Here is a 15653-nt window from a genome sequence, read left to right as displayed (position 1 = left end):
AGGGGGGGCAGGTGCTGCAGGGGGGGCAGGTGCTGCAGGGGGGGCAGGTGCTGCAGGGGGCACGCCCAGCTGGGGGAGACAACAGCTGGTGCTGAGTTCAACACAACCTGCCTGTAGGGTCCGGGGAAACTGTGGCGGTAGAGTGTCAAGATCTCCTCACCCTGGAGACTGTCGAGGCTGAGGTATGACCCCGTCATGAAGGAACAGGCACGGTGTAAGGACTAAATGAAGCTGCCAGACTGAGTATCATGATGGGAATTTATAAATGCATCTGATAAATGAATGAAAAGAACGACTAAAATGTATTGCAGAATGTTACGTAAAATGACATTTCCATGTTTCAGTAATGCAGTGCCAACATCAGTCTTCAGTCTAGCCTGGTCACACTCTGTGGTTGAGGGGCTGGAAATGTGAGTGGATTATGCAACGCTGTCAGCATGCAGTATTGTGATCCTGCATGTTTGTGAGACAGTAGATTAGGCAGACAAAATGTACATAGGCCTATACATATAAACTATGGTATACTTATAGTATACACATAGAAGTGACCTTCAAGACTACCCTCCTCCTAATTTATTTTCCAAGAGTTATGCATACTACAAGATGTTAGAGCTGACAATTCATACTAGATTATATTATTAAAGCTGACTGCGACGCGTGCAGTACTGTACCGTCATTTAGTTCCTTTGACAGTGAGTCACTCGTGGTGGTTCTGCCTCGTAGCAGCTCCGAAGGTGGAAGTTCAGAGGATGCATTTTGAATGGTTGAGTTTTCGTACAGCAGTGTGGAAGCATTTGGAGCTCGATTGAGCGATGAGTCTGTGGATCCTGTGAAAGTGTCTGGAAGTGAGGAGTTCAGAATGGTTGCAGTGGTCCTTCCGAGCCCGCTTGCCGGGACGGAACGCTGCCTCAAGTCTGATGGTGCAGCTCGGGATAACATAAATGTCAGAAGGAGCAAAATGAATTCCCCAATAAATGATGAACACAAAGTTACGTGACGACACTTAATTCTCATCTTCATCTCTCCGCGTTAACTGTTTGAACAAATTCAGACATAAGGCGGGACACGGTTGCCGTGTGTCCGGCGCTGCATTCCTCTGCGGTCTTCACTATACTTTCTCTTTGCTGACAAACAATACTCCTCACGCTCTCTCAACCAATCTCTAGCCTACTACAATTATAAAATGGTTGACATGGGGGGACGGACGGACGGACATCAACTACATTACGACGAACATGATGCGTAATAACAATGTAAAAAATAACGCACTCGGTAGCATATTTTTTGTCAGCAATGGTCAAAGGCGTTTTATTTGCGACGGCATAACTGCACTGAAGGATTATTTCCACTACAGGGCTTTCCACTTTGAGGTTTGGGGTTGTGAAACATGGTCAAACGTTGAAAGTCTATAAGCTACAGATCACGTTTTTATTCATTCATAATAAAAACGTGTTTATTTATAGTGACAATGTGTTTATTCATTCATAATAATGTGTTTATTCATTCATAATATGTTTAGTTATTCATAATAATAATAAGTTAATTTAACAGATGCTTTAATCAAAAGCAACTCACAGGGGGATTTGAACCAGAGATCTATTGATCTACTACTGACATCTATAGTTTCAATAAACACTCAAATCTAATCACATGACTGAACAACTGATGGTGCAATCATAACCCATCGACACCTCAAGCTGCTGTTCACACCATGAAATATGAATTCAGCGATGTAAGAGGCCTCACAGGATGAAGGAGTGATCAGAAGTGTGTAGTGGGGTTACAGAGGTTAAGTCAGTGATACAGTTACGTGTCAGGATGAGGTCGAGCTGTTTTCCTGCCTTGTGGGTCGCCGGTGTGTTCAGCAGCTTCAGGTCGAAGGAAGTCAGAAGAGACTTGAAGTCGACGGCCTGCGTTCCTTCGAGGTGGATGTTGAAGTCCCCAAGGAGTATCAGTGGTGTTCCATCATCCGGGAGGACGCTGAGGAGCATGTCCAGCTCCTCCACAAAGTCAGCTAGCGGCCCTGGTGGGGGATAGAGGACAACTAAAAATGCTTTGATAGGATCAGTTAGCATCACATAATGGTGTTCAAATGATTTGGCAGTAACAGAGAGTGGGGTGGATGTGTATTTAATATGTGGGGAAAGAAGCAACCCTGTCCCACCACCCCGCCCGGTTGAGCGGGGTGAGTGAGAGAACGAGTGGTTGACGGAGAGAGCAGCTGGAGTTGCCGTGTTCTCTGGGCGGATCCATGCCTCTGTCAGAGACGTGAAGAGAAGCATGGGATGCAAACGCCGGGATGAAGTCGGGAAGCATGGGATGCAAACGCCGGGATGAAGTCGGGAAGCATGGGACGCAAACGCCGGGATGAAGTCGGGAAGCATGGGACGCAAACGCCGGGATGAAGTCGGGAAGCATGGGACGCAAACGCCGGGATGAAGTCGGGAAGCATGGGACGCAAACGCCGGGATGAAGTCGGGAAGCATGGGACGCAAACGCCGGGATGAAGTCGGGAAGCATGGGACGCAAACGCCGGGATGAAGTCGGGAAGAATTACTTATTTTGGGCTGTGATGCAGAGATCCTATGTCAGTGATTCATTCTGTCATGACGCAGCGTGTCCCTAACATCCACCCATCTCACCCTAACTTCAACCCATTTCTAGTCAGCTACGAGTACTATCCCCTCAAAGGCTGAGTTCAGCTCAGATTATATTTACATGTTCCATTTCAGTGCAAACATCATGAATGTCAGTTTCAACAGGATTTTTATTTGTTTAAGGTTTCATTCATACAATAACAACATTTAAACATAAACAAAAGGGTGCAGATATTGAGGTATATATGTACACAAAGACATTAACACACACACAAACATAATTGATCCATTACATTTGACTCTTTTGCAGATCTGAAAGGACTGTGTTGCATCGTGGCTTTGTCAGACAGGGTTGTTTTAGTATTCAATAAAACATCATATGCAAATGAGGAAACACAAATTTCTAAACTATAAACTAACAAAAATGGAGACAGGTCTTTCTGGACACACCCTGACCAGAGTATTTAGAGCATTAAACTGTCCAAACATTGACTGTAAATAAATGAGTTAAACATGATGCAAGTGATGTCCACTTTCCTTGAATTCAGGAATCCATATTGAAGGGCAAGAGGGTGAATCAGAGACAAATAGAATCAACACGTCTGAACTACTTAATTACTTACAGTACACTTGATTGATGACATCTAGAATGTTCAAAACCTAACCATGGTGACCTGATAACACACACAAATTATTTAGACTTTAAATCTGACAAACACTGTTAACCCACAAGATGTGTTCAGACTTTTAATCCTCTGGCATAATTTCAAACAAAAATAGTGTTAAGGGTGCCTGAATCGGAAATATCTTGTAATGATTGTTTTTGTTACAACCATCAATATATGCAAACAGCAAGACTGCCTGGGAAAACTGAGGAATCGAAATACATAAATATGTATTGCTTTAATTCTAAATAAATGTTCATAAACGTCAGAAGAGACCTTGTTGATAGAGGTGTAAGTTGTTGGAACCCATTTCACCATTGCATTATAATTGTATTAAAATGATTATTCAGCTATGTTCACACAGCTACTCTATCTGTCAAACAGGGTACAGCTTTACAGTGAACTGAGAGTAGAGTTCCCTGTTGCATAACTAGACTATTTACTGATGTATCATTCTAAACATGATGGTACACACGTGTATTTGCCTCTCTGTACATGTTTGGGAACACAGAGTATGTCTGTAGGACTTTGTAAAGGTATGTGCTTGTGTAGCGTTTACACTGAACAGTACAAGTGTTTGTGTGTGTGTGTGTGTGTAAGGACCTATAGGAAGCTCCAGGTGTGTGTTGTGAGTGTGTGTGTTGTGAGTGTGTGTGTTGTGAGTGAGGACCTAGCTAGGGAGCTCCAGGTGTGTGTGTGTGTAAGGACCTAGCTCAACAGCTCCAGGTATGTCACGGGTACTTTTCCTTTCTGGTTGCCTCTCTCTCCCATCAGCCAATCAGGATCCATGCCTGGCACAGTGTACACGGTGATGAGCTGAGAGAAACAAGGATGTCAGATTGGACCAAAAACTCACAAGAAACATACAGTCGCCGTGCTACCTCTTGATCTGCAGTCAAAGCAGATGCTCTAACACTGAGCTACACCCATCCCCATGCTCTAACACTGAGCTACACCCATCCCCATGCTCTAACACTGAGCTACACCCATCCCCATGCTAGGGTTACCCTCCCATCCCCCTCCTACCTCACTCCCATCCCCCTCCTACCTCACTCCCATCCCCCTCCTACCTCACTCCCATCCCCCTCCTACCTCACTCCCATCCCCCTCCTACCTCACTCCCATCCCCCTCCTACCTCATCGGCCAGCAGAGATAGCTCGTAGGCATCGTGGCCATCGTAGTCGTAGAGGACCCTGGCCTTGCGTGCGCCGGTGGCAGGCCGCTGCTCCTCCTGCAGAGCGCCGGGCGTCGGGGCCCGCAGCGACGGGGACACGGGAGAGGGGCAGGAGGAAGGGTTCGCCGAGAACGCGTTCGGAAATCTGATCGGTTTCAGTCAGTAGAAAAAAGACATGAACAATGCTTACAGTGTAAATCAGCTTACAGTGTAAACCCAGTTTACAGTGTAAATCAGCTTACAGTGTAAACCCAGCTTACAGTGTAAATGCAGCTTACAGTGTAAACCCATCTTACAGTGTAAATGCAGCTTACAGTGTAAATGCAGCTTACAGTGTAAACCCAGTTTACAGTGTAAATCAGCTTACAGTGTAAACGCATCTTACAGTGTAAACGCATCTTACAGTGTAAACGCAGCTTACAGTGTAAACGCATCTTACAGTGTAAATGCAGCTTACAGTGTAAACGCAGCTTACAGTGTAAACCCAGTTTACAGTGTAAACCCAGTTTACAGTGTAAATCATCTTACAGTGTAAAAGCAGTTTCCAGTGTAAAGCAGTTTCCAGTGTAAATCAGCTTACAGTGTAAAAGCAGTTTCCAGTGTAAAGCAGTTTCCAGTGTAAATCAGCTTACAGTGTAAAAGCAGTTTACAGTGTAAATCAGCTTACAGTGTAAAAGCAGTTTACAGTGTAAAGCAGTTTACAGTGTAAAGCAGCTTACAGTGTAAACCCATTTTACAGTGTAAACCCAGTTTAGTGTAAAAGCAGTTTACAGTGTAAACACAATTTACAGTGTAAAAGCATATTAGGGTTTGAACCAATACATGAAAAGTTAATCTAAAAACACTTAATGGTCAGATCGTTTTTTCAATGAGTAAACCCAACTTTCATGTGTTTTTAAACCTGATAAACACTTTATAAATACTATTTAAACATGTTGTTTGCGAACCTTAGCTCAAGTATGTCTCGTGTGCTTGCATTAACACACACACACACACCAGGTTGACTAAGTTACCCTCAGGTTACAAATACTTACGTATCTCCATTAGCACTGACAGCAGGAAATTGAGAGAAAGAGAACCTTGTGACAATAAGTTATCAACAGAGGAAAAACTAAATTTTATTTGAGTACAATTTCTGGAGATTTTTCAGAACATTAGGACCTGAGATTAGCCATGTGAAGGAAACTAGAGTTGCTGTTAAGTAACAGTAAATATTTGCGGACAGCATACCCTTCTGCATCTGCAGTTCCCCTGCTAGCTGACATTATTAAGGTATTGGAAAAGCCAATGTTAGGACCATTAAAACTGTAGCAATAAAACATGACGCGTGTCCAGTTTTATTTACATTGTGCAATTTGTGACGAGAACAAACAGAACATTCCTTCTTGTTACACTTGCAAATTTGTGTGATATATTTATGATCCTGTTGTATGACTGTCTTGTAAGAGACTGAACCCATGAAACAGATGTTATTGGAAGCAGGAAAACTGGACCCATTGTATTAATGTTATGGTAAATGTATAATGATTGTCCTGAATGTGAATTAGGCTGATCTGAACGTGATCCTTGAGAGAAGTTAAAGCAGAGCACACAGCTATATTTAATCAGTTGGGAGAAACATGCTCTCACTACATTTTTTTGTACCAGGCCAAGGGCTGGCATAACTTGATAGGAAAGAAATCAGACACCATAGGCTCTAGCATGTTACCAAATGTTAGGTGACATGTTACCACCTGTCACCTGTCTGCCGCCACCTGTCTGCCGCCACCTGTCACCTGTCTGCTGCCACCTGTCACCTGTCTGCCGCCACCTGTCACCTGTCTGTTGCCACCTGTCACCTGTCTGCCGCCACCTGTCACCTATCACCTGTCTGCCGCCACCTGTCACCTGTCTGCCGCCACCTGTCACCTGTCTGCCGCCGCCTGTCACCTGTCTGACGCCACCTGTCACCTGTCTGCCGCCACCTGTCACCTGTCTGCCGCCGCCTGTCACCTGTCTGACGCCACCTGTCACCTGTCTGCCGCCACCTGTCACCTGTCTGACGCCACCTGTCACCTGTCATCTGTCTGCCGCCACCTGTCTGCCGCCACCTGTCACCTGTCTGCCGCCACCTGTCACCTGTCTGCCGCCACCTGTCACCTGTCATCTGTCTGCCGCCACCTGTCTGCCGCCACCTGTCACCTGTCTGCCGCCACCTGTCACCTGTCAGCTGCCTGTCACCTGTCTGCTGCCACCTGTCACCTGTCTGCCGCCACCTGTCACCTGTCTGCTGGCCAGAGGATCTGGATAAGCCTCACCTGCGCAGCTCCGTCTGCAGCTCCTGCATGGCCTGGTGACACTGAGCGTAGAAGGTGGCCTGAGCCTCCACAAACTCATGCAGGCAGCGCAGGTGGTTCACCTGGCGGGGGAAAACACCTCTCACGTTACACACGGACTGGAGCAGCTTTATGCTTGATAATGATGATGGTATTATTGATGATGATAATGGTATTAGTGATGATGATAATGATGATGGTGATGAGGATATTGTGTTTGGTGGTGGTGGTGTTGATGATGATGAGGGTGATGATGATGGGTTAGGGTTAAGACCCTGAGAGTCTGTCCTCACGTGTGTGCTGCTGATACCCTCCAGCAGGAGGCGGGTCACCTCCGCTTGTCTGTCAAACTCAGTCTGGGCGACACGCAGCTCCTGCTCCGCCTGCCAACACACACACACACACACACCAGCATGAGCACGGGCGAATGTACACACACACACACACACACACAGGTACACACACAAACACACATGCAATGCTAACTCCAACCCAAACGTGAACATACATCTTACTTACACGCCTATAGAACCCTGAGGTCTACATACACTGGCCTATAGAACCCTGAGGTCTACATACACAGGCCTATAGAACCCTGAGGTCTACATACACAGGTCTATAGAACCCTGAGGTCTACATACACAGGCCTATAGAACCCTGAGGTCTACATACACAGGCCTATAGAACACTGAGGTCTACATACACAGGCCTATTAGATCCCTGAGGTCTACATACAGAGGCCTATTAGAATCCTGAGGTCTACATACACAGGCCTATGGAACCCTGAGGTCTACATACACAGGCCTATTAGAACCATGAGGTCTACATACACAGGCCTATGGAACCCTGAGGTCTACATACACAGGCCTATTAGAACCATGAGGTCTACATACACAGGCCTATGGAACCCTGAGGTCTACATACACAGGCCTATGGAACCCTGAGGTCTACATACACAGGCCTATTAGAACCCTGAGGTCTACATACACAGGCCTATTAGAACCCTGAGGTCTACATACACAGGCCTATTAGAACCATGAGGTCTACATACACAGGCCTATTAGAACCATGAGGTCTACATACACAGGCCTATTAGAACCCTGAGGTCTACATACACAGGCCTATTAGAACCATGAGGTCTACATACACAGGCCTATTAGAACCATGAGGTCTACATACACAGGCCTATTAGAACCATGAGGTCTACATACACAGGCCTATTAGAACCATGAGGTCTACATACACAGGCCTATTAGAACCATGAGGTCTACATACACAGGCCTATTAGAACCATGAGGTCTACATACACAGGCCTATTAGAACCCTGAGGTCTACATACACAGGCCTATGGAACCCTGAGGTCTACATACACAGGCCTATAGAACCCTGAGGTCTACATACACAGGCCTATTAGAACCATGAGGTCTACATACACAGGCCTATTAGAACCATGAGGTCTACATACACAGGCCTATAGAACCCTGAGGTCTACATACACAGGCCTATGGAACCCTGAGGTCTACATACACAGGCCTATAGAACCCTGAGGTCTACATACACAGGCCTATTAGAACCATGAGGTCTACATACACAGGCCTATGGAACCATGAGGTCTACATACACAGGCCTATTAGAACCCTGAGGTCTACATACACAGGCCTATGGAACCCTGAGGTCTACATACACAGGCCTATTAGAACCATGAGGTCTACATACACAGGCCTATTAGAATCCTGAGGTCTACATACACAGGCCTATTAGAATCCTGAGGTCTACATACACAGGCCTATGGAACCCTGAGGTCTACATACACAGGCCTATTAGAACCATGAGGTCTACATACACAGGCCTATTAGAACCCTGAGGTCTACATACACAGGCCTATTAGAACCATGAGGTCTACATACACAGGCCTATTAGAACCATGAGGTCTACATACACAGGCCTATTAGAACCCTGAGGTCTACATACACAGGCCTATGGAACCCTGAGGTCTACATACACAGGCCTATTAGAACCATGAGGTCTACATACACAGGCCTATTAGAACCATGAGGTCTACATACACAGGCCTATGGAACCATGAGGTCTACATACACAGGCCTACCTAGAGGGTATTTTAAGGACTACTTACTTTGTCCACTTCCTCACTCCAGAGCTGGGAGAAGCAGCATGACAAGGAAATGAGACATTTTCAGAGCAACAATTCCACAATGGTGACATCACACCCCAAGCTACATGCACATTCATACTTCTCTCACTGGGTCCTCAAGGAACTTTTATGACACATTTGTGATGGTTTTTGACAAGTACAAACTATCAGCTGCATTCGGTTGATTTGTAACTGACAAAGGCAACAAAGACTGTCCTTAGTCAACATTCTGTACAGTTTGGCAGCTGCAGAGGACTCACAACAATAGAACCATTAAGACATAAAAGAAAACCAAAAAGACTATAAATCTTAAGGACAAGAAGGAAACATGAAAGGAAAAGACTTCAGTAATATAGGGAGTATTTTCCTGGATTTCATGATTGTGCTCCGATTCAAACCATGGTCTGCAGTTGGAAATAATTTAACACACAGAAGATATATTAAGCAGCATTTACTGACTTTGATGGGAGACATATTCACTTCATGCTTCATAACCATATTTCTCTCGAGCAGTCTTAATCATTGCCATAATGGTGAAGGATTCATAAATTAAATATTGACTGTCATATATCCATCTGTACTCAGAAAGTAAAGACGGCCTACATAAACCTTAACTGGGGGCAGAAAATACAGCTGGTCTGAGCCAGCTGCAGTCACCATGGAAACCAGGAGAGTCCCTCAGTAGACCTTTTTAGTGAGCCAGCTGCAGTCACCATGGAAACCAGGGAACTCCCTCAGTAGACCTGTTTAGCTGGTCTGAGCCAGCTGCAGTCACCATGGAAACCAGGGAACTCCCTCAGTAGACCTGTTTAGCTGGTCTGAGCCAGCTGCAGTCACCATGGAAACCAAGGAACTCCCTCAGTAGACCTGTTTAGCTGGTCTGAGCCAGCTGCAGTCACCATGGAAACCAGGGAACTCCCTCAGTAGACCTGTTTAGCTGGTCTGAGCCAGCTGCAGTCACCATGGAAACCAGGGAACTCCCTCAGTAGACCTGTTTACTCCTTCCAACAGTAAGCTGAGTGCCGCTGGCTGAGTCAGGGGAAGCAACAGGGTGTTTAAATCACGAGGAGGAATCCACACAACACTGACACAAGCTCACACCCGTTTCTAGGATCCTTCCACGTGTAAACAAACACTACACATAACTCCCTAGTACTCTCTACAGAATCATATCCTCTAACTGCGGGTGTCACCATCTACCTAACACTGGCGTTCTTAAACAACATACAACCTTTCTCTCCTCAGACACAGCGGTATCTGAGAAATCCCAGCTCTCCCATCCATTGTTTAGCTATGAGGCATTGGGCCAGAGAGGTGAGAAACAGCAACACAAGTTTATAAACAAATATAGAATAGTCGCAGAACCTTCCCTCTAATTGGTCTGATCAGTGAAACAAAAAAGGCTTAGAATGGAAGTATAATTTCTCTGACCTTTCCTCCAGTCACCACACCGCTGGAGTGTGTATATACTATATACATGGATCTGTGTGTGTGTGTATATACTATATATATGGATCTGTGTGTGTGTGCTGGTCTCCTCCACTACATCTGGCTCTCTTACCGCGGAGGCGCTGGCAGACAGGACGTAGTTTCGAGGCCTGGTTTCCTGAAAGTCTGGGGCGGCCTGAGGAGGGGACAGAAGCGCCATGGTCAGGTGGGGACACTCGCAGCTTCAACAAACAGAAGACCAGAAGAAGAAAAAAAGGACGATGTAAACTTCTACATATTTATAAAAACTTTATATTAATTTGTAAAGAACCACACAGGCCACCTGTACAGTTGTGAGAGTTCAGAGACCTGTGTGTGTGCAGTCAGAACCTATGACACCCTAGTGCTGGAGCTGTTCAGAGACCTGTGTGTGTGCAGTCAGAACCTATGACACCCTAGTGCTGGAGCTGTTCAGAGACCTGTGTGTGTGCAGTCAGAACCTATGACACCCTAGTGCTGGAGCTGTTCAGAGACCTGTGTGTGTGCAGTCAGAACCTATGACACCCTAGTGCTGGAGCTAACCAGGAATCTTCTCACCACAAGTTGTATTGGAGATCATGTACCACTGCAGCATCAGAGACCCTCAAAACAGTTTCATGTTGCACTTCAGATATTATATATCGGATATATGCTTTTGCTGTAATCTACTATGTAATGCAGCCGTTGATATTATATTGTTGCTCTGTAGTAGAGATGTTATATTTTTGCTCTGTACTTGAGATGTTATATTATATATCTGTAGATGAGATGTTATTACATTTAGATTTAGCCATTTAGCAGACGCTTTTATCCAGTGCGACTTACAGTAAGTACAGGGACATTCCCCCGAGGCAAGTAGGGTGAAGTGCCTTGCCCAAGGACACAACGTCATTTTTTGCACGGCCGGGAATCGAACCAACAACCTTCTGATTAATAGCCCGACTCCCTAACCGCTCAGCCATCTGACTCCCTTATTATTGTTGCTCTGTCTGGTAACTGAGATGTGGCTACTTTGCACTGCGCCTAGTTTACGGAAATCAAGATCACATGGAATGTTGTTCATATTTTTTTATAGCAGCAGAAGAATATTTTCTATTCATGACAATAAATAGCCTGCCTCCTGCTGGTCAGGGATACCAAGCGCAAGGGAGCACATGGAAAGGTCTTCTGGAAGAACAAGATGACACAGTAAGAAAAGGATAGGCACGCAAGATTTAAAAAATAAGATTCTTTTTTTAAATATAACCAAAAGCAGAATGGTGTTCATGTCAATACTCACGTCTCCCTCACACTGGGCAAATGATAAGAGAAACAGTTTAGTTAAGAGTCAGCAGGGGGGGCCAAATAAACATAAATTGGAATGATGATGTTCTGGTGGCATGACAGGCACATAGATAACTGGACCTCCAGATCACACGTATTAGCAGACCTCTCTAACCCGAACCTCACCCCTCACCCGGTCCCAAAATCTCTCAAGATGGGTGAGGAGTCCAGGGCAGGAAGGATGGGTGAGGAGAATTAGGGTTAGCGGGGGTCCAGGGTTAGCGTTGGGGTTAGCGGGGGTCCAGGACAGGAAGGCTTACCGCAGCTTTGGCCTCTGCTTGTTTGGCTTTCTTTAGACGTGCTTTACAGATGTCCAGGTCCAGACGACGGTTCTCAAGGAGACGCCTCTCTTTCTGCAAGAGGGAGAAACCATCAGGCAAGGGCAGGAGGTAAGGGGCAGAGGGTAGGTGGCAGGAGGTAGGGGATAGGGAGTAAGACGTAGGAGGTAAGGGGCAGGTTTTAGACCTAGGGTTAACTCACTGAGATGGTTCTCCAGTCTCCCTCCAGGAAGTTGCGGAGAGGTGTCAGGAAGTTGACGGCTGAAGTCTGAAGGAACTCCCGCTCTGCTCCTCCAAGTCTCTTCTGGTACTCTCCCACCGTGACCAGAGTGCTGCCTGTTCACACACACACACACACACACACACACACATCAAGTCTCTTCTGGTACTCTCCCACTGTGACCAGAGTGCTGCCTGTTCACGCACACACACACACACGACCGGAGTGCTGCCTGTTCACACACACACACACACACACAACCGGAGTGCTGCCTGTTCACACACACACACGACCAGAGTGCTGCCTGTTCACACACACACGACCAGAGTGCTGCCTGTTCACACACACACGACCAGAGTGCTGCCTGTTCACACACACACAACCAGAGTGCTGCCTGTTCACACACATCCAGGTCTGCAGCCAGGAGAGCTGCTGAGATGATCTACAGATAATGTAGACTCACGGCTCCTTGGTCCGGTCACATGATCATTGTGTGTTGTTTTGGATAAAAGCTAAATGAATCAAATGTAAGCCAGGTACCGTAGGGTGTGCCGGGGCCGAAGTCCCTGGCCGCGTCCAGCATGTACTGGCCCAGAAGCTCCCCATTTGTAGTCCGGCAGGGGAGCTTCTTATCCAGCTTCTCATAGAAGAACTCCTCTATTCGGGCACCTGGGCAGACATAGACATGCTGAAGGGTTCAGAAGAGGAACCCTAACCCTCTATACAGGCATTTGGGCAGACATAGACATGCTGAAGGGTTCAGAAGAGGAACCCTAACCCTCTATACAGGCATTTGGCCAGACATAGACATGCTGAAGGGTTCAAAAGAGGAACCCTAACCCTCTATACAGGCGCCTGGGCAAAGACAGAAGCATGCTGCAGGTTCAAAACAGGAACCCCTGACCCCATTACCCCTGACCCTACCCGTTAAACCTTGACCCATAACATATAAACCCTGACCCCATTACCCCTGACCCTACCCGTTAAACCTTGACCCATAACATATAAACCCTGACCCCTATTTCTTAAACGAAGGTAGAACGAAAAACCCAACAACTCAACATTGAAGACAATACAATGTTACCGAACAGAATCACCATTAGGAAGGGGGTGGAAGTACTTTCCTATAGTTCATCAGAACAAGTAACAGCCTATTTTGTCTTTGAGAATACAGAGATGTAGTCTATTGAGCACAGAGAGATGGATTCTATTGAGCACAGAGAGATGGAGTCTGTTGAACACAAAGAGATGGAGTCTGTTGAACACATAGAGATGGAGTCTATTGAACACAGAGAGATGGATTCTATTGAGCACAGAGAGATGGAGTCTGTTGAACACAGAGAGATGGAGTCTGTTGAACACAGAGAGATGGAGTCTGTTGAACACAGAGAGATGGAGTCTTGCTGCATTCATGTTTGGCTAACTGGGTCCCTGATGACAGTTGAGGGAGTTGAGGAAAGGCCTGCAGATCACCCTTACCCCCGAAAAGGGAACAACTAAAAGCTTATTTTGTGACTCCTAGCTAGCTGTAAGCACACAGACCTCCATACTTGGTCCTGTATGAAGTAAGGCTAGAAGGAGCAGTTCTATACATCAGGAGATCTGTGCATCGTGAATACAGAACAACGTACCTGTGTGGTCAACTGTAGCATGAGGATAACAAAGTCAAGGGTTAGAGTTTTCCATTATGTCTAATTACTGTGATCAGATAATGAATACTCCATGCTTCATAACAAAAAAGTACAAGATTTGAAATACAAAACACTGAAGTGGATTTGTTAAGGTGCGATATGTGGCATATGTGAAGCCGGGCTATACAGATTTGGATCAGTGAATCCGCCAGCTCTACAAGAGTGACTCACTTGGGTTGGGTTGCAGCAGCACTTCCGTTTGTCTGAAGATCTTCTCAGTCCAGTTCTTGGTGCAGTCGGCTCGAGCCAGCAGGTTCTCCAGGTGGGCATCCAGCTCAGTCTTCTCTGCTTGACCCAGTTTCTCCTCAGTGAACTTCAAACGCACCAAGCATTTACACCCAGCATTGAGTATGTATCCTGTACAGTAGTATGCTCTATGAATCCTATATATGATATTTTATTTAAGTAGGTCTTTAATACACCAATGTCACCAATAGTCCAAACATGGACATTTTAAATAAAGCATTTGAATTGCTTTCAAAGTGTCTGAGTTTTCTTTTGTTTTTAGTCCACATGAATCTCTGTCCGAAGAGCACCTCAAACGAACTAATTGCGAGTCCATGAAGCGCTCCATATTTAATTTTATATTAGATCATGACTGGATGTGAACAGACCCACGCGGACACGGCTGACCCCGTGACTCCACTCCAGGGCTCGTCATGGTGCTGTACTGAGACGCTAGCAGAAAGTGTTGATCAGGCATGAGTGCAATGTGATCAATAAGATGGCAAAATGACTTCGATGACAATTCCAGGGACCCAAATGAAGAGAACACATTTGACAGCCTTGTAGGTTAGGGTCTACACGCGCCTAACCTACAGCACCCGTCGCTACCTAAAGGACTGTATTAACTCGTATGAAACATGAGAAAAGCGCGGTGTTGTCTCCATAGAGCCGAGGAGCGACACATCAGCTCCTCCACGGTAACTGTCACATGCACCCCGTGGCTCTACGGTTAGGAACAGCCATCAATAATGGATGCAGGCTTAACTAGCCTTTATCGGCTTACAATGACGTTAAAGGGAGACATCCTTAACAGGAATTGTACAATTAAATGTAATTGTCGCTTGCATGGTTATTACCCAATTAATCACCATTAATAATAGTTCTGTACTCTAAATTCATACTCGCAGGGATTTGGATCACAATAGTTTATCACAAATAGGCTGATTTAAAAACGACTGGTTTTCTAAATAGCCTACCTGGACTGCACGAGTAAAGAACACCCCTGCGTCCGAAGCGAGCTTTTTGACATTGAAATCCATCGTATCAGTTTATGCAAACGTTGTGTTCCCGCAACATCGGCTAGTTTGTGTCCCCTGCTAAGGGAGTCCTTTCGCTCGATTAAAAGATGTAGTAGCATACGCACTGGCGACCAACCCCTAATCCGCCTGCATGTGGTCGGTAATCTACTACATGTCCTAGTTTTAAAGAGACCCGATGCAATTTCCCCCTCCCACGTCTGTTGTTAGGATTACAGCCATCCAACAATCCACGGTAACATTCGTTTACAGTGTTAGGAATATTGGCCTCACCTAGTAACGAGTCACACTATGGTCTACATTTAAAGTAGAATCATATTCATCATACCCTGGGCTTGGTATGAAAATGGTAGCACAGAGATAAACTTGTATTCTCCCTAATCAGATAACAACATATCAAACAAGGTTTAAATGGTTTTCGTTTATGTATTTCATTCTCAAATAGGCCTATGTCGAAAGGATTTGTTTGGGGAACATACAGCATCAAGCTGTATTAACGTAACACAGA

General features: G+C 45.7%; 1 protein-coding gene across 3 annotated transcripts; it reads right to left on the bottom strand.

The window, feature by feature from the left end:
* Nucleotides 1-2762: 2762 nt before the first annotated feature.
* On the bottom strand, nucleotides 2763-15233 carry LOC136964102 (endophilin-B2-like). Of its 3 annotated transcripts, XM_067258038.1 has the most exons (12): nucleotides 15086-15233; nucleotides 14055-14196; nucleotides 12733-12861; nucleotides 12175-12308; nucleotides 11955-12047; nucleotides 10466-10528; nucleotides 8887-8910; nucleotides 7046-7135; nucleotides 6735-6835; nucleotides 5472-5486; nucleotides 4399-4582; nucleotides 2763-4078 (listed from the first exon to the last, which is right to left on the bottom strand). In XM_067258038.1, exons 1-12 carry the CDS (start codon nucleotides 15146-15148, stop codon nucleotides 3971-3973), a joined length of 1146 nt encoding a protein of 381 aa, XP_067114139.1. In that variant the 5' UTR covers nucleotides 15149-15233; the 3' UTR covers nucleotides 2763-3970. The 3 variants fall into 3 exon arrangements, with proteins under 3 accessions (XP_067114139.1, XP_067114140.1, XP_067114141.1); XM_067258039.1 differs by lacking the exon at nucleotides 5472-5486; XM_067258040.1 differs by lacking the exon at nucleotides 8887-8910.
* Nucleotides 15234-15653: the final 420 nt, after the last annotated feature.

Source organism: Osmerus mordax, chromosome 20 (genome assembly GCF_038355195.1).
Source record: "Osmerus mordax isolate fOsmMor3 chromosome 20, fOsmMor3.pri, whole genome shotgun sequence".
Lineage (NCBI taxonomy): Eukaryota > Metazoa > Chordata > Actinopteri > Osmeriformes > Osmeridae > Osmerus > Osmerus mordax.
Note: the sequence above shows the minus strand (reverse complement) of the source record. Positions and strands in the feature narration are given on the sequence as shown.

Excerpts from the sequence above, each read along its gene's own strand:
- LOC136964102 (XM_067258038.1), bottom strand. The coding sequence starts at position 15,148 with ATGGATTTCAATGTCAAAAAGCTCGCTTCGGACGCAGGGGTGTTCTTT. Across the intron at positions 14,197-15,085 it reads TCTTTACTCGTGCAGTCCAG|TTCACTGAGGAGAAACTGGG; the intron begins GTAGGCTATTTA and ends GTGCGTTTGAAG. Across the intron at positions 12,862-14,054 it reads GCTGCTGCAACCCAACCCAA|GTGCCCGAATAGAGGAGTTC; the intron begins GTGAGTCACTCT and ends ATGTCTGCCCAG.